Below are 26,566 nucleotides of genomic sequence, written 5' to 3' on the forward strand. Positions count from 1 at the left end.
GAAGATATGTTACGACCTTCGGGACAACTCAGTAGGGTTCCAGGCGGGAGATTTGATTGGCTTTATAACCCCCGAAGAAGGAATGGTCGTTGCCCGAAGTTGTCATCAGACTGGGAACGTCCTTATACTGTCGTGACGAGGATCAACGATGTCGTCTACAGAATCCGAGAGCTGTCTGGACGTACGCACGGCATTGATGGGTGAGCCATCATTGCTGACGGTGTCGACGCAGCTCCACAAAGGCAGTCTGGAGCGGCTTACCGGAAGTCTAGATGCGGCGTTCTGGATCCATCGAGAGGCACGCATATGTTTAAATAGAGGCCACCGTCGGGAACAGATTCATTCAATAGAGTCCATTCAGCTAGTTGAGTCAAGAGCGTCCAGTGAAATTCGCCGGAATAATTTCTGTACATAATCGTTGCAATAGTTAGTCGTATAACTACGAGTTATTAAGAAATAAATTGTTGAGTTTTAATCCACGCCAATTTTAATTCATCGAACAACGTAACAATATGAATGGAGTGATAGATCCCGAGTACAGACTCATCAATCATCATATTTTGTACATTTTAGATATGATTTATTTGGCAAACTTTTGAGCTGACGTCATCAAGTTTTTGGAGGGGATAACCAAATATATTTTGACTAAAGATTTATGATGCTCTTTATAGCCTTAAAACATGTGCAACATTTCAAAGCATTCGGGTTAGCAGTTTCCAAATTAAATTGCAAAATGTTGTTTCATAATTTTAATTTTTTTTCAAAAATTTGGACGTTTCGGGTAAAAACTCAATTCGGAGTCGTAAACTACACGTGTAGGACTGTGTTATTTGATACAATTTAAAACCCATTTACTATGTACAATTTTGAAGTGACGTCATCGCATTAGTGGTGGGGATGATTAGAGACATTTTGGTTAGCGTTGTACCATCTACATGATATTCCTAATATAAATACAAAATTTGACAACAATCGGCCCAGTACTTTCGGAGATTATCTCTGTCTAATAAAAATCCGTGACCGCAGACAGACGGAAACGGGAGACCTATTTCTTCGTCCTGCAGGGGTAACGAAAGGTCGAGAAAACGTAAAAGTAGAGAGTCGACCGACGGACTCAATTACAATACTTCCTTTGCTTACGCTCGGGAAGTAATAAAACACAACAAAACACAATAATCTAAAATTATACCACAGTACAGCACAGTTGACTGTTACACTGTCAAATAATGAATAACTCTACAAAACCTTCTTTTTATCATAGGGTGAATTTCGGAGAGACCATTAGCTACTGAAAAGACAATAATTGATTTCTGGACCAAAGAGTTCTTACCTGAACGGTATTATACAGGATTATGATTTAGAATCAAAATCTTGTTTATAAGCTCCCAAATGTGGCACAAACCAGTCAAAAATTGCTAAGCAACGATTGATTATTCATTTACTTTATTAATTAATTGTTCAAACAAGCTTCGATATTCAACATTTTTATTAAAGTTAGGAAATAAGGAAATAGTTAGTTTCATAAAAGTCAGGAACACCTCACATTACTGAACAGGAGCTAAATACTTTCGGCACTTTGTGCCAACTATTTTAAAGCTCCGAGTCAAATAAGAGATTTTACTGACGTGTTTTGCATTAAATTTTTCCGGAAATAGTTAACAAAAGACAAAATTTACAAATTTTAGAATAGTATATTATTGGCCAAGGTTGCAAAGCCAAGCATTCTAGACTGAGCGCAAATTAGAACCCGAGACGCGCAGCGTCGAGGGCTCTGAAGCGCGAGGTCTAGAAGTGGCTTTGCAACCGTGGTTAATATACTATTTTTTTCACTAGTAGAAACCATAAGACAATAAATTGAAAAACGTACATTTTTTGACGTAACATGATTTTGTTTTGATTTCTAATCAAACTTGATCTAAATCTTCAACACAAAGAACACCGTTTACACTTGTCGCTGAATTAATCATTTTATCTTCTATCGTCTACCAACATCAAGTATTTCGTACATAACCTCAATCTTCTTTTTGAACCCGTGGTCGCAAAAGTTGAATTTGCTACCTCTAAATGAGTCGACATTTGCATACTTCATAGCTGCTAGTGAAAAAACACTTTTTACAAATTCCACAAAAATCAAGTTTGTGAATTATGTTGACAACTATTGTTACAAAGTAAACAACATTGAAAAAATGTCATCAATTTTGTGCGTGTGTTGTGAAAACAGTGTTAATTCATAAAATAATGATGAAAGAGGACGAAAATAATTGTGAGGGCATTCCATTTGACGTGAGTGAAGTTGCGGCTGCTGCTACTAACGATCTAAGTATTACCGGGTAAATCAAAAGATCGGTATGAAAGGGCATTCTAAATTTTCGAAGATTGGCGTTGAGAAAAAAAGCAACTTCTCTTACCGAAGAAGTATTTCTTACGTATTTTGCGGAAAAAACAAGTTTGCAGAAACCCTCAAGTCTTTGGAGCATGTACTTTATGTTAAAATTTCGACTGGGACTTTTACTGAAAATTTGAAGCTCACTATCGGGAATCAATATTTCAAACATAACAAGTTCCACAATTCATATTAATATTTCTAATTAATACGTTTGAATAAATTGTTCTTTTTTAAAGTTTTTTATTTTGCATCTTGTAGCCTTTATAATACTAGTCCGGAAAATTGAATTTTCAACACCAACAATTGCAACTGTATTTATTTTTTATCAAAATACCACATAACTTAATTAATTTTTTCCAGAATTTAGATGTACAGTAAAGTTTGAACAGTTATTAATACTACAGCTGTGGGAAGATGTAGATAACACCTTGTTGTCAGAAACTTTATTGCAGACATTACATGAAATATTTAAGAAAGATGAACCGGCGGAGTCGACACTGCTTAACACGTTGGGCAAGAGTGAACCATCGGAAGATGAAGGCGAAATTTCAGACATCATCCTTTCCTTTTCCTCCACGGAATTTCCGCGACCATTGTTAGATGTTTTAACGGAATCTGATGGTAAAATATGAGAGGTAATCCTATTCTTACCCGCCATGAAATCTTCGAGATAGCCTTCTGCCACGGCAGATGACTTCGATCCGCCGTGGCGTTTAATAATTTGGCCCCTGAATCAGCTAATAATGATGTGGATGATCTTCTAAAACAATGTCCAGTAAATTGTTTCGAATTTGGCAGTTTCAAGAACTCGGCAATATTAGAGGGCATCTTTCCGAAAATATTAATACCAACCGGCTGAACAGTGCATTTGTTGTTTGGATACCAGTAAACAAAACTATAATAACATAATAGAACGCTATTTGTTGTTTCTAAACCTGAGAAAAAATCGACGGTGGCTGACATTAGAAGGTCTCAGTGAAATGTATTTTCTGTAATACTCTATGTACTTTCCAATTACGGTGAAGGTGCGTTTAATTTTTGTTTTAGTGTCTGGAAGTTCTGCTAACACCATATGTTTCAGATGTTTAATATTGTCTACACTCAACTCGCAAAGTTCTTCTCGACGACATGCCCCAAATAGTCCTATAATTGTAGCCACTTTCTTCATTAAGATCTGTACATCTGGGGCTGCATTTAAGAATGTTTCGATCTATTCTCTAGTTAGAATTCTTGATTTTTTTGGCCTGTAGTTTTCAGATTTACGTTTTAAAAACGCAAACACCTTGTAGTATTTTCCAATGTCTAGGTTTCATTTAATATGAACAGATGACTTTATCATTGAAAAATGAGCCCAAAGAGTGGAAGATTTCCAGATGTAGGACTTTTCTTCAAAATATGCCAATACAATGTCTTCTATGAACTTGCCTGCAACCTTTTTGACGTTGCACCAGTCTAAAAATTTGTTGTACGCCATGTCTCGATTTTGCAGGTAGTAATTCTTGACTCGCCTTCTTGAATATCTCAGGCCTTTCACTTTCCATTATAAAAGCTTTATTAATTTATAAATCAATACAAAATGAAAACTGCACTTCACGTAAACTGACGTAACTAATAAACAGTAAACTTTTGCTTCACGCCATAAGATAATTGATTTAATTTGTGCAAATACATATTAATTTTCAACAATGATTTTTTTCTCTTTCAAATGCGGAGTCGTACAAAAAATTTGTATGATGTACGTGTTAAAAATGCATTATTTTTCGCGTAGGTTCCTCCACTCGGGGTGGCCGCCTCTTTCCGGAAACTTTCCTACTCGAAAAATAATTTTACATTTTTATTAACACTTATAAATAGGAGTAACTATTGTTTTCAATTATTTCATAAATGTTTTATAAATTCATATGGTATTTCATACAGCACTGCGTGTGTTATGACCTCATAACTGACACGTAGTTGTTCGCAAATTATATTTTTATTGATTTATTGGTCTTACACGGGTTATCAAAACATCAAATGGGTAACAACCAATAATAAAATAAGAAGTTATTGCTTTCATCCCCATCATATCCAACACCGCTTGAATTTAAATAAACTTCAATCACTGCTGCAACCCTTGTGTTGCGCTTGTTTTTGATATGAATGCACGCTGGCAATTTTGGGATTATGCCAATAAATCAATAATAATGCTTGCAAATAACATCATAGTTAAATGCGTATAATAAACAACATTTTTAACAACTCAACCGCAAGATGTAACTCTTTCTTTTCACTTGTATAACGAAGATGAAGGGGCCACGAGCCGACTGGTCGCAGGATAAAATGTGTAATGTCTAGCTTTGCGGTTATAGAATTGCTGCCCTATACAATGGCTATGTTTTAAACTACCGTAAGCACATTTAACAATACAATGATTGTAAATACGAAAGGTTCTTACCCTAAGTCGATTCTCCTTAAAAGATTTAATCGATTGTTCAAAATGTAAAATTTTTGTGTAAAGTTTCTTGTAATCGTACACAGGTCCCTCTTGTGGGAACTATTTCAGAATTTTAGCACCAGATTTTGGCGGAAAGTTCAAAATGGCTCAAACTGTCCCACGGCCCAGTGTACCCGCTTTCCGCTAATTGTCACATAGGAAAATTTGACAGTTGTTTCAATCATTTCTACGTTTTGCACCTTGACGATTTTTTTTTTTAATTTACATCCATTCAAGCTTTCCCATCAAGTATACAAAAAATAGTATGTTACACGCGTAAGATAAGTGGATTTACAGCTCGTGAAAATTTAATCCGCTCGCTACGCTCATAGATCTATATATTACCACTTGCTAAAAAACTACCACTTTTCTTTACTTACTGATTTGTATTACTTAATGAAGAGTATAATGGCGCAGACTAAAGCCGAGTTGGATGAAGTTCACGGGTAGTCTGCGCCTGTATCGAAAACCATATTTATTTTTGGTTAAATAAATTTCAACGTGGTCGGACATTCACCAAAAGCAAACGCGTTCCGGACGTCTAGCTGTAGTAATCACGAAAGAGATGATTAACAAAATCCATGGTACTCACTTCAAACATATACATAACAGCTCTTTTTTCGACTCGTTTTGCTCCATTGTAAATGAAATTTTTCTTCTCCTCTCTTTTGAACAGAAATAATCAAATTCCTTTTAACGCAGATGCGAATCATCGAAACACTAGTAGTGAATTTTTTCAAAGTATAAAACAGTCAAAATTATGCATGTAATGAGACACTGAGAAAACATGCCTTCCCATTAACTATTTATTTGAAATATATTATATTTTGTCCGCACTTGTGGGAACTGCGCCTCGTTGCAATTTGGTTATAACTGTTTATAAAGGGCATGGATTAACGGGCGATCCAAAAAAAATGAATTAATCAATTTATTTCATTGATTAAATTAGGAACAGCTCACTCCATTTTTCGAAAATTTAAGAATACAGTACTGTTATTATTAGTGTTACGCTGCATCTAATCCAAATGATAGACTCCCAGGAATTAAAATGACTCGTAGGAGTCATCAAAAATTATTAAATTGTTACGAATTCAAAAAGGATGAGTCAGTCATTATGTATGGCGCGCTTGCGATAAAAACAAAAAAGACGAGAGAGTGTGCTGTTATGTTTTTGTGTTCCTTTGTCAATCTTTTCTAGACTTTGTAACAACTGCAGAACACAAAGACAAAGACAAGCCAATAGTAAGTGCTATTATGTCGATTGCAAAATTAATGGCAAAGAATTCAGTGGCTAAGTAGATACTGGCAGCTCAAATGTGTAATGTTGTTGATGAGCTTAGAGTACCAATGGATCCATGTGCACATAATAGAGGGTTACAGCAACGGCCGAACTATAGCAATTGGAAAAGTTCTTATCGAGGTGGAAGTTGATCTTGCTCGTGACAAGGTTGAGACAATTGTGATCCTCAATGAGGTGCACACGGTGCCCATTTTAGTAGACTAGACATTTATTAACACTAATAACAAGACGCTATTAGTGAAAGATAGTGAAATGTGACTTATCGATGAGGAGTTTCCTGCTTATTATTTCTACTCTTTACCGCCGAAGAAGTTGAGACTTTACTGTAAGGAAGCTACTGTAATTCCTCCCAACAGTGTTGGAAACATCCAAATGCAATCTGAACACCTTGCTGAAGACACTCACCGTGGGGCTGTCTGTACCAGCTAAAGAACATTTTTTATTTCGTGTATTACTTCACTACCACTGGCGGTAATTGCTGCACTCAACGGATCTCACTATGCTGTGGAGTATAAGGCTTCGAAAGGGGTTCCTTGTGGGTATATCTGTTGTCAGGAGGAACCACTGTGTGAGCCATATTGTACTGTACTAAAGATGGTATTGCGGGATCCATTTGTTGTAGAGGATATTGCGACTCAAATGGACAACGAAACAGGACGAGGATAAACTTTCAACACTTTTAAATGAATATCGGTTTTGTTCCGCCATGAATACTCATTCTAGTTGATAACAAGCCAGTGACTTCTACACCATCCATATTATCCTTGCTGAACGCTCTCAGGTATGCGAAATAGTTCAGGATCTGCTTGACAACAATTTCACCCGAGTTAGGTAATTATTCTCCACATACAAGTCGAATTTTGCTTATTAAAAAGAAAACTGGGGAAATGAGAATGTGTGCAGATTATAGAGGACTAAATGCGAAAACTAACTATAAGTGATACACATCAAGAATCGATGAGCATGTGGGTAGATTAGCCGAATGTGAATATTTTATTAGTTTGGATCTGGGATCTGGGTATCACCAGATTCCTGTAGAAGAAAGATCTATACCTAAAACTGCTTTCGTAACACCTGATGAACATGAGAATGCAATTCCAGAGAATAGTCAATCAAGTATTGGGGCCCTTGGGGATTTACTCAATATATTGGCATATATGGATGACATTTTGATACCGTCTTCAGATTTCCAGAGGATTAACTGCTTTACGAAATGTATTGGAAGCATTTAGGCATGCTGGACTAACTTTGAAATTGACTAAATCTCATTTTTTTTAAACGACAAATAGAGTATCTGGGTCATGAAGTCAGCAAAAATGGTATTAGACATGGGTCAAGGAAAATTAAGGCAGTTGAACAGTTACCGATCCCAAAGAATGTTCACGAGATCAGACACTTTTTTGGGTTGACAAATATACAGGATTTCGAAGTATATGCAATAATTTTAACCACGGCATCACGTACTGTAGTATGTGTTGTGTTGAAGCTCTTTCATAGTTTCTAGACAATGTTGATTTTTAAAAACTAACTGTTTAATTTATGGAAAACCGTCGTTGAAATCGTACTTCTTGACGAGCGTGTGGATTTTCACCGGACCAAATGTGAGTGTTGTGGTTGTTGAAAACAGCATTGTGAGTGAATCCTGCTTCATCCGTAAACAGAATGCACTTTAAAAAGTTCGGGCATTCACGACACTACTGTAACAACCATTTGCAGTAAATTACACAATGTGGACAATCAGCGGGCTCGAAACCTTGCACTTTTTGAACATGGTATGGATGTTGCCTTGTTCTTTTAATGTATAATGCACTACGAACTGTGAAACTCCAACTGCAGTTGCAAGTCGTCGAGTACTGATGTCGGGCTCTTCTTCGATACGTTCCAAAATTTGTTCTTCAGCTTGCAGTATTCTTTCCGTCCTATCACGGCCACGATCGTGAGTTTGGGGTTGAAGGTACCATGATCTCGCAGATGCTGTACCACTGATGCAAATGTTTGCGCACACCATAAAGCATTACCGTATCGACACACTCTGAATTGGAAAAATTCACCATAAACCAACTTGACCGACCGCTCGATGCAAACTGATACATGATTGGCCCTTTTCATGTTTTTGCACGTTTCTTATCAGTCACTTTTTGGTTCTTAATCCGAGTCGTTCTGTGCCATTCATTGAAAGAAGTACGTCAAGAAATACTCCCAGCGGCGTGTATATAACAATTTATATTTAATTTCAAATAATTGTTTCTAGATATTGCTACCACTTAGGAACACGTGAACTTTACATAGTGCAATAATCTTATTGTGGGCTATTTCCCATTTTTTTTTATTACACATATTTTGAAACCAACCTTGTCCTTTCTACAAATCAAAGGATTTGTAGAAAGGACAAGGCCACTAACTCAATTAACAAGGAAAAATACACCATTCGTATGGAGCGAAAGCCAACAAAAAGCGCTTGACGAATTGAAATTACGATTGGTAAATCGACCAATTTTAGCATTGTATAATCAAAAAGCGAAAGTGAAGTTCACACAGGTGCCTCCAACACGGGCCTTGGTGACATGTTAATGCAAAGGCAGTGGGATAAACAAGTGCATCCTGTCCAGTATTTTTGCCGACAAACTATCAAAGAAGAGCAACGGTACCATTCCTATGAGCTTGAAGCTCTAACTGTGATAGGCTTCTTTGAAACAATTCAGGAATTGGGGTAAAGGTTACTGTTGTAACTGATCGCAATGCGTTGAGAACTACCATAAGTAAACGAGATCTTTTACCACGCATCGGAAAATGGTGGTTAGGGATACAGGAATACGAATTTACTGTGCAATATACGTCAGGTTCTAAAATGACTCACGTAGATGCAGTCAGTCGGAATGCAGTTTCGCATGAGGACGTGGATGTCTTAAATGTGGGCATCACAACAGAGCACTGGCTGTTAGCTGCCCATTAAAAGACGATCGATGTTCCTACCTAAATGAGGTGCTCAAACGAAAGCCATGCGATAAAGATGAGACGGTGGTTGATAAAGAATACGAATACGCGATAACCGAGTGTTCTGAAAGATTAACACAAGGTTAAAATGGTACGGCCCTAAAAGTACAAGACAGCAAATAATGGCACAAAATCTTTACTGGTTTCCCCCTATGCATCGTTACATTCAACGATATACCCAGGGATATATGAAATATTTCTACAATAAGAAACCACATGGTAAGCAACCGGGATTCTTGAATCCAATCAACAAGGGTAACAGACCTCTGGAAATACTGCATATAGATCACCTAGCATCCTTTGTTGGTCGTGGTAGAGGCGTTTACGAAATTTGTATTTTTGAAGGAAACAGTACGAAAATTGATCTAGCGTCAATTTTCTAGATGAAATCATTGAAATATTCGGAGTTCCACGTCGTATAGTCTGTGACAAAGCTACAGCGTTCATAAGCAAACGATTTGTGGAGTACGCTAGAGATAGAGGATTTCAAATGATTAATAATGCAATCTCTATTTACTAAACACGACCGTCAACAGTGCTACAAGCAAATGTGCCTATGAGTTATTTTTTTGGTTACCGACCAAGAGGGGTTTATTAGAAATGCACTGGACATTAATGAGGGCTCAATTCGTTAGAAGCACTACGGGTAGAAGCATCAGAGAGAACGAAAAACGAGTCAAATAAACATGTAAAAATGTACAGGTTCTTTCACCAGCAAGTGTAGCAGTCCATTTGTGGTCACGAAGAAACTGCCCAATGACAGGTATTGTATCGAAGACCTTCCAGGATCGTATTGATCACATAAGCCATACAGAGGTGTGTGTTCTGTGGACTATATGAAATTGTTTCAAACGGAACAGGACAGTGATAGCTCTGAGGCATTGGGTGATGGACAGACTAATTAGTACTAAATGGATACGAACAGTGATAATTTGTACGGTACAGAGGGTATCATGTCTGGCTTTCTTTTCCGGTGTAACGAGAGCCGTCTGCAAAGGCGTCGACGAGGGTACCATGCCGACTGTTACGAATTCAAAAAGGATGCGAGCGATGGTAGTGCCATCTCCGCTCAATGCATCATCATCCGCAAGATCGAAAAGTGAAGCGGTTGAGTCATGTCTGACGCGCTTGCGAAAAAAAAATCGATCAAGACAAGACAGTGTGCTGTTATGTTTTTGTGTTCCTTTGCCAATCTTTTCTGGACTTTATAACAATATGTATATTAATTTTAGCTCCTGGGGGTCATCATCAAAAAAATAAAATAAAATTCGCAAAGCTAAATTTTTAAAATTCTGTCGAGATATAACCTGCGATTAATTTTTATGTTGAGGCCAATTTTATCGTAAGGAATTTTCAAGCCTTTTGAAAAATTTGTTTCATTTTAATTTAAAGATCGACCGTTCTTATTGAAAAACCGTATAGTTGAATGTGCGCAACTGCAAGCGGTATTTTGGGTTGCTGCTCTAAAAGGCAAGGCTCGAGCCACAGTATAGATATCATTCAGTAGGGACAACTCGTGTCGGCGCCTTTGATCTTTCTGACCCGAATTTTAAAGCGTCATCGGTGGTCGTTGCCTAGTCTATTTCTAGATGTCGCCACCCAATTTAAAAATTATCACAATCGCAAAAGAATTAAAAATAGTGCAAAAAAAAAAAAATTGAAGTTGATCTTACAAACCACACAATATATGTATTATAAAAATAATAAATTAAGCGCCCTATAACACCGATGTCGTGTTGAAATTAAGATTTGGCGGAATTTGACCCCACTTCTCTGATTACGATTTTACGTTTCCTTAATTTCTTTTTCATGTCCTGATGGTTGTAAAATTCAACATTATTAGAAAACGCTAATATACGTTTTATTTTTTTACAAAAAAATTAAACAGTAAACAATGGTTCCATCAAAACATGAACAATGTTTTTTAGAATGTCTTTGTGAAAATTACATTTAACTGCAATAATTACACCGGAAGATCAGCCATAAACCATCAAAACCAATGTGTAAGAAAGAGAAGTACCTTGCGTTGCGCACCCTCATACGGTCACAAGACAAACGACCACCCATAAAAAAGGGGTCAGTAAAAATAGCGAGTTGTCCCTACTGAATGATCTCTATACTGTGGCTCGAGTGGATCATCTTACCCGAATAACCTAATGTTACTGCATATGCAATCTACAAATGTATTGCACTGTTTATTGCGAATATTTGCATACTTTCATTCTTTTTTTCACCGCTCCTCTATGTAATCGAGGCAAACCATCCTGAAGGCCGTTTGATGTGGAACATTCGAACCACGACCCGGGGCCCCGCTGTAGAAGATCTCCAGATGTCCAGACGTCCGTTTCATCGTAATCGTCGCTTTTTTAATTTTCAGTTGTACTAACCGTTCTCGCAGGGATTTTCCGGAAATTCGTTAATTTAAGTACAATCCAATTTCATTCATTTATATCTAAGGTTTTTGGATGGCTATTCCCTAGTTACTACATTTTTCTAAAATTCATGTTAGGAAAATTGCAAACCAAATTTAAAATATTCAGTCGTTGAAAGTGGTGCGCTTAATGTTACCATATTTTGGTACGACTGCTTTAATGGGTGCTCGCCTAGAAAATACGTTCCCAGTTCATTTTTGCATTAGTCAACAGACAAATGTCGGTTGACCTACTAATTATCGGTAGGATAAAAATTGCCAGAAATCTGGATCTTTGTTTTATTTTACGATTTAAGTTTTACCACCTGCATTTTCATATTTTTTATTGGTGCAATTAAATGTAATAGCTCCCTTTGACATTCTGACATTTTCCCAAATTTTGTTCACCAAGAATTTAATGAATATTTATAATCGGGGAGGTCAATTTCTAAATTGCGAGCCGCATAATTTAAAAACGCAAGTTCAGCATGATTTCTTTCTTTTCCAAATTCGTGTTCGGGCTGTGTAGCCGGACTAGCGTGGATGGGCAGTCCGACCCCTGGGCGAAGGCTCGAACGCCGTGTTTGAGCGCAAGGTGTGGCTGCGTGCGGATGTCCATAAAGGACTCAACATAACTTAAAAAACTGGAAGAAATGTACCTCTTTGATCACAGGCATGTTTTGTTACATGTAATACTAAATATGTATTTCTTTTCAGTTCTAATCATTTTATCAAATTTGAATAAAAGATGTTCCCTTTCAATGCTGACTTTAATTTCCTACACTCTTCCCGTTCCGCTAATTTGTATCAGAACGCATTCCGCCATTTCAAAACGCAACGTACGGTTCCATTTTGTTGACGATAACGCTCATAGCCACTTTTTCAAACGTTAGGCGGGTTTTCAAATTTTGTGCGCATGTATCAAATTTTCGCGGAATGTTTCGGTTATCACAATTATTACCAAAGTTGAAAATAATTGGACTGCTACAATTAATTCGTCATAATTTTTGGAGTAATCATTGCCATCCACATCTTATTTATTATTTATAAAAAAAATTAATACGAAGTCGTTTATGAAAAGTAAAATGTGTTGCCTATTCATAAATATCCATGTGTCTATTTGACCGGATCATTACTAGAATCGCCGAACAGTGATAAAAGCGAGTGATCAATGTGAGAGCAGCAAATCTAGCGTTGCCACTAGTTAGACAACACGTAGCTTGAAACTTTAGTAAATTCAATTGAGTTTTAGAGAGGCTATCTATTAGTTTTAGTACAGCACCACATTGATTCTACAGTACGGCTAATTGTAATACATATAGATGTACAAAGTGATCTACAAGAGATGTAGCAGAAACTATACATAAACTACAGAGAGATCAAAAATTATTGAGACAGTTGGTACCTACTGTTTTTTTCTTCAAATTGTTAACCTGATGACAAATCTTTGGCAAATCATTGGAAGGTAATGATAATTCCAGTGGCGTGACTGGTAAACGGGACGGCTATCCAACGGGACAATCAAATAAAGCACTAATTATACGCAACTAAGAATGTCTTACCAAGTTTATTTCAAAGTATCATAGAAAATTAAAAATAAATAAATAAACAAAACGTAATAGGGAAACTAAAGAAGCAGAAAAAGATTACAACAAATATTGAAAATGTAGCCCATTATTTTTTAAGCAAATATACACCCTTCTTTTAAAATTTTCAAACACGTTGTGTAAAACTTGGAGACCGATACTATTTATTTCACGGACTATAGCATCTTGTGAGTCGTCTAAACTATGAGGTCTATTGCGAAAAATGTTGTTTTTTAAGTGTCCAAACAAAAAGTTATTTGGAGTTGTTAAGTCTGGTGACCTAGAAGGCCATAATCCTCTACTAATCACTCTGTCAAGAAATATGTGTCGTAAATAGTGCGGCGTAGTAGCAACTGTGTGAATCGCACCGTCTTGTTGAAAAAAACAATTGGCACGTACTATGTTGCATTCTTTCTTCAACATTGTGAACTGCCTGTTCAGTTACCACCGATGCCGGTCTTCCAGTTGACTTTTTTTGTTCGATACTACCGGTTTCAAGAAACCGCCCAACAATATGTATACAATGTTGTGTAAAAAGATGAAATGCAATTTGTATATCAGGATACATGACCAACTGGTCATAACAAATCTCTATGGAAGCCATCCAGTTCTCAAATTCATCTTGGGTTCCACTGCAAAAATATGCCATTACCATGAAGGTATTTTGCTCCACAGAAAGAGACATGTTTTGAAGAAAAAAACTGAACCAAAAACACAAACCTACAAACTAGTCGCAAATTAAAATGCTGAAATGCCGATCAATCGATTCAATGGGGGCAAAAGTAACACCTACGCGACAAAGTCAAGTTCTTGCCGCCAACTTAAAAACCAAAATTATTCTAATTCAGTTTTGCCAACTATTTCAATCATTCTTGATCTCGTTGTATAAAAAAATACCTTGGTAGAAGAACGTGTATCCTAAGACTTTGGACACAACATAAATCTTTATTGTTAGTACCAATTTTTGTCAGAAAATTGGACCAATAACTAGGCATCCACTTCAAGAAAAATACGTATTTTCCTCATTTATTTTTAAAATATACAAGTCGTCACTGTCAATAACATACTATACAAAAAAGAAACTCACCTATAGTGGCAGAAGGTTCCACAGGATTGGCATCTTTATACCAAAGAATTTCTGGTGTAGGTGTGCCCTCAGCTGTACAAGTGAGAATGATAGCATCACCCAAGTTGACGTAAATAATTTCAGATGGAGTATCCGTAAAACGTGGTGGAGCATGTACATCAAGGTGGAACCAAGTACCATTTTTGTGCGAGTTCGGAGACCGGTTAAGGAATACCACCTTACATTCGTACCTACAATACATAACGTGAATAAAACCACAGATCAAAATATACACATTTTTGTTTGCAATTCGTTAGAAAGCAAATAATCTCAATTTTCATATTGAATGCTAAGTTTATTTATTCGTAATATTTAATAACACATAAGAGATGACTGAAACTTGTTACAGACCAAAGTCAATAATATCTTCCAACGAAAAACAGACCCAGAATATAAACAGTAGTGTACAATAGGCAAGGCAATAAAATAAAAACAAATCTTTTAATTTTTTTCTTGTTTCTTATCATTGAGGTAGAATAAGACGAGGAAAGATAGTTTGAAAAGCGCCTGATACTGCGCTTTCGAGATATATAATTAATCGATGTTAATTGATAGTCTTCCAAGGATCGAACAACTATCTGGTCAAAACTTTGGTCTCAAGAATTTGAATTTAATAAATTATATATTTATATCTATACTAATATTATAAAGAGGAAAGATTTGATTGTTTGTTTGCATTGAATAGGCTCCGAAACTACTGGATCGATTTGAAAAATTCTTTTACCATTAGAATCCTACATCATCCCTGATGAACATAGGCTATAGAATATTATATATCGAGAATTTGCACAAAAAGGTCTTTCATTGGTTGTGTTCTAGGGCAATAGTGTCACCTAGGAATGGTAGTGTCAACGAAATAAACCATCTGATTATTCAAAAAGTCCCCGGTCACATAAAAAATTACGAATCGATCGACACCGTCACCAATATCGACGACGCAGTCCATTATTATTCACAGGAATTTTTAAATTCACTGAACCCTTCTGGACTGCCACCACACGAATTGACGTTTAAAATCGGAACTCCAATAATGTTTTTGAGAAATTTAAGCTCCCTGAGCATGTGCAATGGGACGAGGCTGCTTATTAAGGGATTAAAAGACAATTTAATTGGAGCGACCATTATCAACGGCCCAGCAGCTGGCCAACTAGCTCATATACCGAGGATACCCAACTGATCTGCCAATTCCACTTAAACGGCTTCAATTTCCGCTAAAAACATCTTTCGCGTTAATTATTAGCAAGTCCCAAGGCCAAACCTTCGAATTAGTAGGGATCGACCTACGAAAAGAATGTTTTACTCATGGCCAACTGTATGTTGGCCTATCGCGGGTCGGAGCTCCTGAAAATCAATTTATTTTGGTGCCACAAAATAAAACAACATTAAATATCGTTTACAGGGAAACTCTGACCCAATAAATTTAATGGCTTATGTTTTGTAGATATGATATTTTTACAAATATTAGAATTAAAAATAAAATAATCAAATATTAATATTATTATCATAATGTACTCTTTTTAGTAACCCCCGACGCAAAAAGAAGGGTGTATATGTGTGTGTTATAATTTATAATTTTTGAAATTTTTGTTAAATACCCACCCGTGCGAAGCCGGGGCGGACCGCTAGTATTTTATAAATTAATAAATAATAATTTAATGGAAGCAGTAAATACATTCTGTGTTCCATTGCTAACATATTGTTTTGGAATAATGGAATGGTTAAGACTGATTTTGAAAATTTAAACATCTCAAGAAAATCATTTACACAGTTTAGAAGACATCATCCGAAGTCATCAATTGAGAAATTTTCATTATCAGGCCAGAACCTAGGATGGAGATACCAGATCTTTCGGAATTGAAGAAATACTTTCTGAGACGGGCAGAAAAAAAACGAACTGTTTCGCGCCATAAAAAGGGTAGACTTGAACGACACATCCTTAAAACTATCCAATTCCGAAGAAATCCCCACACTCCACAATCTAGACAACACAATAAGTGGGTTGAAACAAACACAACTGCATGGGAAATTTTTCAAAAAACTAGACGATATCAACAAAAAAAATCAAGTTTATATGCCGAAACTCAAGGATTTTTGTTTGCTATTCAAGACCAAGTAATTAATACCAAGAATTACAGAAAATACATAATCCAAAATCCAAATATAAGAAACTACTGTTATCGACTTTGTAAAGAAAAACTCGAAACGATGCAGCACATTACTTCATCCTGTGGCATCCTGGCAGAAACTGACTAATAAGCATTCACGTTCGGTAGAAGTAACTGACAGAAACTTTTCTGTGGTTAAGTTGCAATCTTAAGATCACTAGAAATTTAAGATTGGCATCAACTGTCTAATTTTCTAATTCAAATGTCAAATCTGAATTGTGTGGAAAAAAACCGAAGTTTTTCTAATTTCAACACGCTTCGTTTCAAGAAAATCCTTAAATACAGCATGGAAACAATTTCCATAAAAGTAGTCACGAGAAAGCCCATTTTAAAGGAAAAGAAACAAGAAATATTTCGTGGTTTTCAAAAAATTGGGTAAAGCAGAAACAGTTAAACTGGTGGCAGAAATATTCTCCATAAAGTTCGCTAGTGTTGTCGAGTGTTTTTCGAATTTTAAAATAATACAGATACAACGGCGCTGGTGCTGTTAATATTATAATCAGAATCAGAAAGACGACTGCGCAGATTTATATACCTACATGCTTTGTTAGTTCCGTTCTACAATTGGTTTTTAAGTTTTATATAATTATTATTGTTTTGTAAGAGGGAAAACACTCGGCTTTGAAAATAATTGTACGTAATACACGTATAAATTTAGGTTTCCGAAGGCGAAGTTTTTCACATTTTAAACACGTTATAGCTGCCAGAATCAAATTTCTAAGGCGGTACCTATCTCAAATTGCGTGATTGTGGTGAAGATTCATTTTTCATTTTCTTGGATGAGACATGGATATACCAGAACGGATCCATGATAATGACATCAAAGCTTGTCCTCCTAAAATAACTAATGAAGAGAAAAGATTCACAATTTTACATGCGGGTTGGTCTTTGGGCTTTTAGAGGGATGCGATTTTCTCCTTGATTCAAAAATAGATTCACCAGATTACCACAAAACCATCACATTTTCGATATTTGACATTTACTTACTTAAATGTCACATTTTTGATACCTACTTTCTGACATTCCAGTAATACATTATACACTAGAACAATTATGTCCGCAGTTACACAGCTTAAAAAAAAAGTTACCAAATCTAGTTAGGTACATCTACCGAACATGAATTCCTTATACAAAGCTAGACTCGACAACGCGGCCAAAATTATTTACAAAGACTTAGCAACAAATCTAAACTTGATCCAAGGTACTACACCCTAGAGTCCCTAGATATACTTTAGAAAAGAGTTGTGACACGGACATTTTCTGTTTCTGTCTCTTTTACATGACGGTCAGTTGATTGCTGTCTTTATTTAATTTATTAGTGATTTAGTTTCAAAAACTTCATAGCTTAAGTTAAATTTTCAAATAGTGGCGTAGAGCTCGAAATAGTTTCTTTGAAATTTTGTTGACAGTACTCACACTAACAGTACCTTGTATTTAAAAAGAAATGTTATGCAGTTAAATATTTCTTACAAGTTGCAACCGGCATCTCTGGTAAAATAGAAAAATACGGAATAATCATATTGATTTACACTTTATGAGATTGTCACAATTTGCAGTTAAGTTTGAACACCATTCTGTACCCAAGTACTGTCGCTGTCCCCAACGTAAGATTTGGAGAGTGTATCATATTGTCAGTGTCTAATCGTTTTGCTTCTGCCCAAAAGAACATTTTGTGATTTAAAGAATTGAGAAGGTGCTGTGCACCGTGGTAAGAAGTTTGAAATAGGTTTAGTAGTGAATATCTCTTCGGATATGCAGAATAATCTCAGTAGAAATATACATGTGCCTCCACATGAAGTAAAACTTTTCAGTTAAACTGGGCTGCTTTTTTTATTAAAATTACAATGGAGATATTATAAAAGCAAGCAGGGTCCATCGAACTTCTGTAACTCGAACTATTTAGGAAATGTTCCACAAACAATTAATTAAATGACCGAAGAATACATGAGATCGGATTCAATACTTTTACTACCCCTATAATATGTACTAGATTTTTTAATTGCACTTCGAAAATTATGTTTTACTTTTCCTAATTAAATTCTAATTCCGTATAAACAAAACATTTTATAATTTTATGCTTTACTGTATGACAAAAAGAAAAAAAAATGTTTTTGGAACGAAGTTCCTTACGGCAGGCTTGGAGGAGATAGGGATTTTGCTGCGCGACCGAACTGAAACAAATGTGATAGTAAAACCGTAAGAAAAAGTCCGTGGAATAAAACCGTTAAATGTGACGTGCGCAGGCGCGACAGTCGTATACACAAGCGAGTAGTGGATAATATAGTCAACCAAGACCTATAAGGTTATATGGCCATCATAAAAGTAGTTGACGCAAATAAATACCCCCTTTGTGTGGTTCGCACTAAGCTTACCGGTTGGCAATAAATCATCTTCTAAACATTTCTTGCTCATATTTAACAGGGCCGGCTTTCAAAGCGAGTGGTTATTTCGGAACCCTCAGCGGCTGCATGTAGTAAAGAAATAGTGGAGTGGTGGATTTTCATATTTAGTGAAAGCCGCCCCTGAACGAAACCACAAGAGCCGGTCGAGCTGCAGTGGACACGTTATTTACGACCCTAAAACCTTTTCTATTGTAAACAACTTAACTTCGACACAATGGGATGATTTTATGATGGCCATATAACGTTATAACACTTGGTTCACTATAATACCTTTCGCTTTCTCCCTCTTTCTTTTCGTTCTTTCATCCCTTTTTAAATAATTAAAACAAATTCTCCCTTCAATTCCAAACATTTAAATATATATATATATTGATAATTCTACCTATTTTACGTAATTTATTATTTCCTAAAATACTGAATTTCCTAAATACTTTCCTGTACTTAAATAAAAACTAATCAGCAAAATTTAAGAGAAAAATCAAGAAAACCTACATAAAATTGAGCACGATTTTTTTTTTGCAAATTGTGTCGATTCTACATTAGCCGAAGGAACTTCGTTCCTACCTGGTATCCCACGACACCACATCTTTTTTAATAAGAAAATCATTAAAAACGTAGTATTTGTAGTACTTTAAAAAAGCAAAATTCGTATCTGGAAGATGTTTACATAAATTTAGAAAATAAGTTTGATATAACTCATTTTCTAAATTTCGAGAAACTTATCGATGTTCAAAGATTTGGTAAATACTTCAAACAATGTCACAGATAGAGTGCATACACACTTATTTAAAAATAAGTAGCTTAAGCCATCAAGGCCTGTGAGAGCTTGTATCGAATATATCCTTGAAAGAATCGTTAGTGGTGTAAACTACTTTCACTTACGAAAAACTGCATCCTTTTGATATTACGATGAAGTTAATAAAGGTCCTTTGAATAAGAATAGTCTCATAAAATTTAAGAAAAAACTACCATTAAAAAATTAACATTTACGTAACTACTAACAAACACATCACACTCGGTTTTTTTTTTCAATAATTTCATTATTGTCAATATATGTATTTATATATTGGTAATAATGAAATTACCACAATTAAATATATATCGATTGTGGTAATGAAACGTAAAATTGGTACGATGAGATCTAGGTACAGAAGTTTCAGTACATTGAGAACATAATCTGGGTACTCTAATATCAAATAACATAAAAGGGTCAGACAAATTTCGGCTTTTAGTTTTCTAATCTTTAGTAGTTCCAGGTTTACAAGTACTAGCCGTTTCCCACTTTAAAGAAGTAGATAATTGACTTACGTTGGAGTCTTTTAAGACGAACAACATGGGTTTTACAAAATGGGAACCGAATAACATGACAATATTCAAGAATCGGTCTATCTAAAATTACGAACAGTTTTTGTAGGCAATTAATATTCCAAAAATCAATAGACTGACGCTTGATAAAGCTACAAGTTCGAAATGAGTTATTCAGAACATGATCAATATGAGAAATAAACCGTATCTCTAAATCTAGAATTGGGGTCCGTTAACTTGGCACCACCAAGTTAATGAATTTTACTCAAAAGCTAGCACCTCGTTGTTCTAACCTAGCACCAGCTAGCACCACCAATCAAAAAGCTAGCACCACCTAATTATTGAAATAAAAGCCTTTTACTTTCGGGGGGGGCCAAGTTGACGCTAGCCCCCCGACATTATTTAATTCTCATGAAAAGTTGGTCCGAGGTAGTTTAGACCTAGCACCAGCTAGCACCACTAGTCTCATAGCTAGCACCACTCTGCAAGTATTAAAAAAAATTAAAAACCAAAAAAAAAGTAGCCCCCACTTTTTTTTCTTTAATGGTAAAAATCACTAGGTTAATAGTCTAGAGCTAGCACTCGCTGGATCCATTAAAAAAAAGTGTGTTTTTATTCAATAAAGCCATGTAATAAAGGGTTATTTTCGGGGGGGGCTAAGTTAACGCTAGCCCCGCAATATAATTTAAAGACAATGAAAAGCTAGCACCTAATAGTTTAGAGCTAGCACCAACTAGCACCATTAATCTTATACCTAGCACCATTAAACAAACTAAATAAAATAATTGAAAAACCCTGAAAAAATAACTCGCATCTATAATTCCCAATCGTGGCGGGAAATAAACTATCTTTGAAAATTAATACATTACAATCATCCATTACTTATAAAAAGTCATGTTTTCTGCATTGAACAGAACTTAATATCTACATTATCTACATATTTAATTAAATTATATCACTTGTGTTCAAATCGTTCTTCATTTATTTCAACACACTAAAAATTAGGCCATGATAAATGCGATCATTTAATTTTTTTCCACAGTCATACATTTGACTGACATTACGTAAATAACAAATTTGAAATAACAAGCGAGACTATAAAATTTGAGTCATTTGTAATTTATAAATCCTAGGTTAATGACGAAAACCTTTGTAAACGCTTAATTCCTAAAAATATTTTTAAAATAATTTAAAATCCTAGAAAGTTATCAAAAATTGTGTCTAGAAGTCAAGTACAAATTATGAATTTTTACTATCCGTAGTAATAATCCCTATTTTGGGGCAAGCGTCTATTCTTTAGTTTCGAAATAGACGAAATATAGTGTCTATTGGTTAAAATGCAAATTATTTTCTAACATATCTCATAGTTAATATATATTAACTAACAAATTGTGTGGACCAACATATTGTACAACAATGATGTGGTTCATGTAAAACCAGAAATTTATAAAGAATTATAGATTTAAAAAGTCCATATTTATTAGTCTAACCATTAAGCGTACATACTCACACAAATGAACTGACGTCACGTTTACCGGATATTCTTAAACAAATTTTCCACAAAAATCAAAATTATAATTAATGTGGTGTTACTGGATACCGAGGGAGTCGAAACCCAGCTCTTCTGGACCTTTTGTAGGATATGCATTTCTTCACAACGAAAACGTGAAGATGTTTGACATTTATTATGTTGCATGTTGCTTTTTTTATACATTATAGTTTTGTAAAGGAATCACGAATGTTGTTTTTATAAGTGCATTTTTTTTGTTAAGCTGTACCCAGTATTTTCCTATTTTCTTTCTATCTCTTTTTTAAATCACAAGTATTATTAAAGTGGTAACCTCTATTACATTAGATGAGTAAGTTGGAACTAGTTGTAAATTTGTATTACTTTATAGCTGCCGTAAAACAAATTTAAGTTAAAGTGTGATTATTTTATCTGTTCACAGCTGGATAAGTCTGAATAGGCAACACATTTTACATTTCATAAATAACTTCCTCTTAAATTTCTTGTAGCAGTCAAATTATTTTCAACTTTTGCTAATAACGTTTTTGAATTCCGAAAAAAACCAATATGCTTTTAACTTTGGCAAAATGTTATGGAAATTTTGAGGCTGTCGTTCATCTATATGCCAGGCGATACAATTCCTTCTAACCAAACATTTATTAAACTCGAAAAAAGCTTAAGAGAAGTTGATCAATTTAAGAAAACTAAAGTTAGGCATCTTACAGTAACAATGCCAGAAAATGAAGCTGCCTTGTTTGAAATTATAGAGAAAATCCTCACGTGAGTCAAAAGCAGATCGGAAGACAAATGCAGATTACTCCGAGTTCGGTTTTTAACGCCCTGAGGGCAAACTGATTTCATCCATACCACTTCAGCCCTTCCAATTCAAAATGAAGATCATTTGCGCAAAAGGATCGTGTGGTGTCGTACAGATCTTAATTTAACACCCGAGATTCTAAATAGACTACGTAGAAATTTTGAACACAGGATAGCGCTGTGTGAAGATAGAAAAGGCGAGCAGTTTTAACCATACCACCCTATTATTAAGAAACATATTATTTATTTTCTTTTCTTTATATTCGTCAAAGGATTGAATAAATTACGTTCTATTTTGTTTGAATTTTCCATTATTAGTTGTCCGACATCTTTGTTGTCATTTATGACATAGTATGATTTTTGTGTTGTTGTTTTGTGCTGTAATTATTAGTTTAAAAAGATTAACAGATTGATCAAAGATGCTCCTGATGTGTATTACATGTTGCCTACATCAAAGTATTCAGCACAGTATAGATATCTATATTTACTTAAAAGAAAAAAATGGAGTTACAGTTAAGTCGAACCTATTTTTAAATATTTACCTACAATCATGGGCGCCGGCAGGATTATTTGCAGGGGGGTGCACCCATACATTATAGGATATATATATATATATATTAGGGTGATTCAAAAAAAAAAAATTTTTTTTTTTCGTGCAAAGAGGTTCAAAAGTTTCTTTTCAACGTAAAAAAACACCAGTTAAAATTTGAGCTCTTAATATTAATATTAAGACCGTCCGCATCGCGTTTTTCTATTTCCCATAAGAATAACATGGGAAAATTTTTGTTTGCACCTTCTGATTTTTATTGCTAGCCCGTCGTGTGTCGTGAAAAAAATTCAATCACATATTTTTATAGAGAATTGAACGCTCTACAAAAAGTGTCTCCTATGATTGTGCGAGAAACCTGATAGTTGAAGAGTTATTTTAGGCTAAAGTTAAATTTGTTTCGTTTCATGCAGACTCGACCGATATCGGGTTTCGCCTCGGGTCGTACCGCCCTCAACCCTCGAGGGGCAATCTGGCCACTCGAGACATATGTGCCTTTAGTTCGTAGGAATAACTTGTTAAGAACACTTGTTTTGTTACTGTCTGAATATATACGCTAATTTAAGTCCACTGCGTATTTCTTTACTGCGAACTCATACCGACGGATAGTAACAAACAAAAAATGGTCCTTCGAGCCGGATCGCGACGACGTGTGTAGTGAATTACTGGTGCCGAGCTTACGACGCGACGACGCCCAGGAAATACGACGGATCGAGCCCTCGGTGGTGACGACATCCTCATTTTGAACTCCACACGGACATCGGCGCTATCCTCATCTACGCGTCAGACCAGGACGCCAAAACAGGGAACAACTGGTGCCGAGCTTACGACGCCACGACGCCCAGGAAGTTCAACGGATCGAGCCCTCTGCGGTGACGACATCCTCTTCAGCAGTTTACACGGACATCGACGTCCACCCCATCCACTCGTCCAACCAGGACGCGGCAGCAAAAGAAGTACTGGTGCCGAGCATTCAACGCCACGACGTCCAGAACGCCCGACGGATCGAGCCCCCCGTGGTGACGACATCCCTGCGGAAGCTGCACATAATCACTGAAGCCACCCTTGTCCACGCGACAAACCACAGGACGCCACAACAAAGGACAGGTCGGTGGTCATTATTCTTCCTGTCTTCACACTTTTTCATTTGTCTCCTTTGACGTACTCACCTCTTCCAAAATGACGGAAGCCAGTTTAAAAACAAAAAAAAGACAAATACGTACGACTACCACGAATTTTGATAAATTTTTGAATACGATCAAATCTGCCGATCAAGTTAGGGTATTGTGTTTACGTTATGACAATTTTAAACCGCTATTAAAACAGTTTATTGAAGCACAAGATCAACTTGAATTATTAACAATTGAAAATGATGCCGATCCCGCCGAGCCAGACGAAAACGAGCGATTTGAATATGAAAACCGTTACTACGAATTATGTTCAAAGGCGGAAGAATTAATCGATAAGTTTACAATTAAGGCATCTAGTAGTTCTACCGATATTAAATTGCCCACTATCGAGTTACCTCATTTTGACGGGGAATATACAAGTTGGACGGCCTTTTACGATAGTTTCCGTACCCTTATTCATGAAAACACCAACTTAGAAAAAATACAAAAATTGCATTATTTGCGTTCCTGCCTTGGGGACGAACCAAAACGAATTATTGATAATCTATCTATATCCGCTCAAAGTTATGACACTGCTTGGCGATTACTCAAAGAGCGTTATCATAGTAAGCGCTTAATTGTTCACAATCACATCCACGGCCTTTTTAATTTAACACAAGTTAACAAATCTCCAAATTCATTGCGGACGCTTTTAGATCAGTTAAATGCAAATTTAGAGTCGCTAAAAGCTCAAAATTTAGATGTAACTAATTGGGATCCAGTTCTTATTTATTTGGTGTCCACAAAATTTGACTTTGCGACAAAACGGGAATGGGAATCAAAATTAAAAAACAATGAACTGCCAACGCTGAAGGAAATGACGACCTTCATATCACAGCGTTGCCAAACACTTGAATCAATGGAATTTTGCAACTCTTTCGAAGTAAATTCGGAAAACCCGCGGTACAACTTCACAAAATCTAAGTTTCCCGAAGTTAAACGTAAATTAACGATATGTCCAAAGTGTAAACAATCATCCCATTGTTTCGTACAACAATGTACGGCTTTTTTACAACTTAGCATCCAAGACCGCATTAACGAAGTAAAAAGGCTAAAACTTTGCTTAAATTGTTTACGCGAGGGCCACGACGCTAGATCATGTACCTCCCGGTATTGTAGAACGTGTAATGGCAGGCACCACACATTACTACACTTACAAAAAAGGGAACCGCAAAGTGTAAATAACCATAGCTGTTCGACTGAATTTAAGTCACTCACGTTGCTTTCCACAGCCGTAATTAAAATTAGGGACGGTAATGGCCAGCTTCACAAAGTTAGAGCGCTTTTGGACATCGGTAGTGATAGTAATTTTATCACCGATAAATTATGCCGACTGTTAAAACTAAATTTAAATAAATGTCAGGTGTCTATTGCTGGTATAGGGCAAACTAGTACTACTCTCACTCGGGCTGCAAAGGTCTTTATTAAATCAATTTGTGACAATTATTCAAACACAATCAGCTGTTTGGTACTGCCAGAAATCACCAATAATTTACCAGTCGAAACATTTGACCCTACACCATTGCGAATACCGGATAATTTAACTTTGGCGGATCCTGAATTTTATATATCGGGCGAAATAGACCTTTTAATCGGAGCCGGACTATTTTACGACATTTTGAGAGAAGGGCGTATAAAATTACAAAACAACATTACTTATGTACAGAACAGCTGCTTTGGGTGGCTAGTGGGCGGCACATATACAAATGTGGATCTGCAGTGTCAAGGGCCAAGAGAAAATTCCTGCCTCTTAAGCACCAACAGTCTGGAGCACCAGATGTCAAAATTCTGGGAATTGGAGGGCATGGCTAATAACGTAAATTTCACCACTGACGACGAAACCTGCGAAATTTCATTCGTCACCACCACTAAAAGGGACCCAGATGGTCAGTTTTCAATAGCGCTTCCCGTCAAAACAAGACCTCTTGATATTGGTCAATCAAAACGAACCGCAATAAACAAATTTAAAGATTTGTCACATTGGCCTAATCATGTAACAGAACTTCCGCCGGAAAGACGCAATGTAACACTAATATCTCAAACACAACCAGATTTAAACGTTTTCCATCGAGTTAGCATTTACAAAAAATTAAAACGAGTCATTAGCAACTTGGCCGGCGAAGGGGTTACATGTAAGTTTATTTCACCGAATTCTCCATACGTTGGAGGAATATGGGAAGCGGCGGTCAAGTCATTTAAATACCACTTTAAACGGGTAGCGGGCACCACAGTTCTTACTGTGGAAGAGATGAGTACCTTACTAACCCTTATCGAAGCTATTCTTAATTCACGCCCCCTTGTTCCCATGAGTAATGACCCCGACGACCTGGACCCTCTGACGCCGGGACACTTTATAATCGGCACATCCTTGACGGCACCA

At 36.1% G+C, this 26,566-nt stretch overlaps 1 protein-coding gene across 12 annotated transcripts in view; it reads right to left on the reverse strand.

Annotated features, from left to right (window-relative positions):
- The window catches only part of LOC135132413 (protein turtle), a 257,464-nt gene that overhangs the window by 55,085 nt on the left and 175,813 nt on the right, over nt 1-26,566 (reverse strand). For all 12 annotated transcript variants that reach the window (XM_064060557.1, XM_064060548.1, XM_064060517.1 and 9 more), the window contains one exon: nt 14,237-14,466. In XM_064060557.1, the coding sequence (XP_063916627.1) occupies nt 14,237-14,466 (230 nt within the window). The remainder of the gene's footprint in view (nt 1-14,236; nt 14,467-26,566) is intronic.

Source organism: Zophobas morio, unplaced genomic scaffold (genome assembly GCF_036711695.1).
Source record: "Zophobas morio isolate AGI-343-1 ecotype UQ-CSIRO unplaced genomic scaffold, CSIRO_AGI_Zmor_V1 ptg000002l, whole genome shotgun sequence".
NCBI lineage: Eukaryota > Metazoa > Arthropoda > Insecta > Coleoptera > Tenebrionidae > Zophobas > Zophobas morio.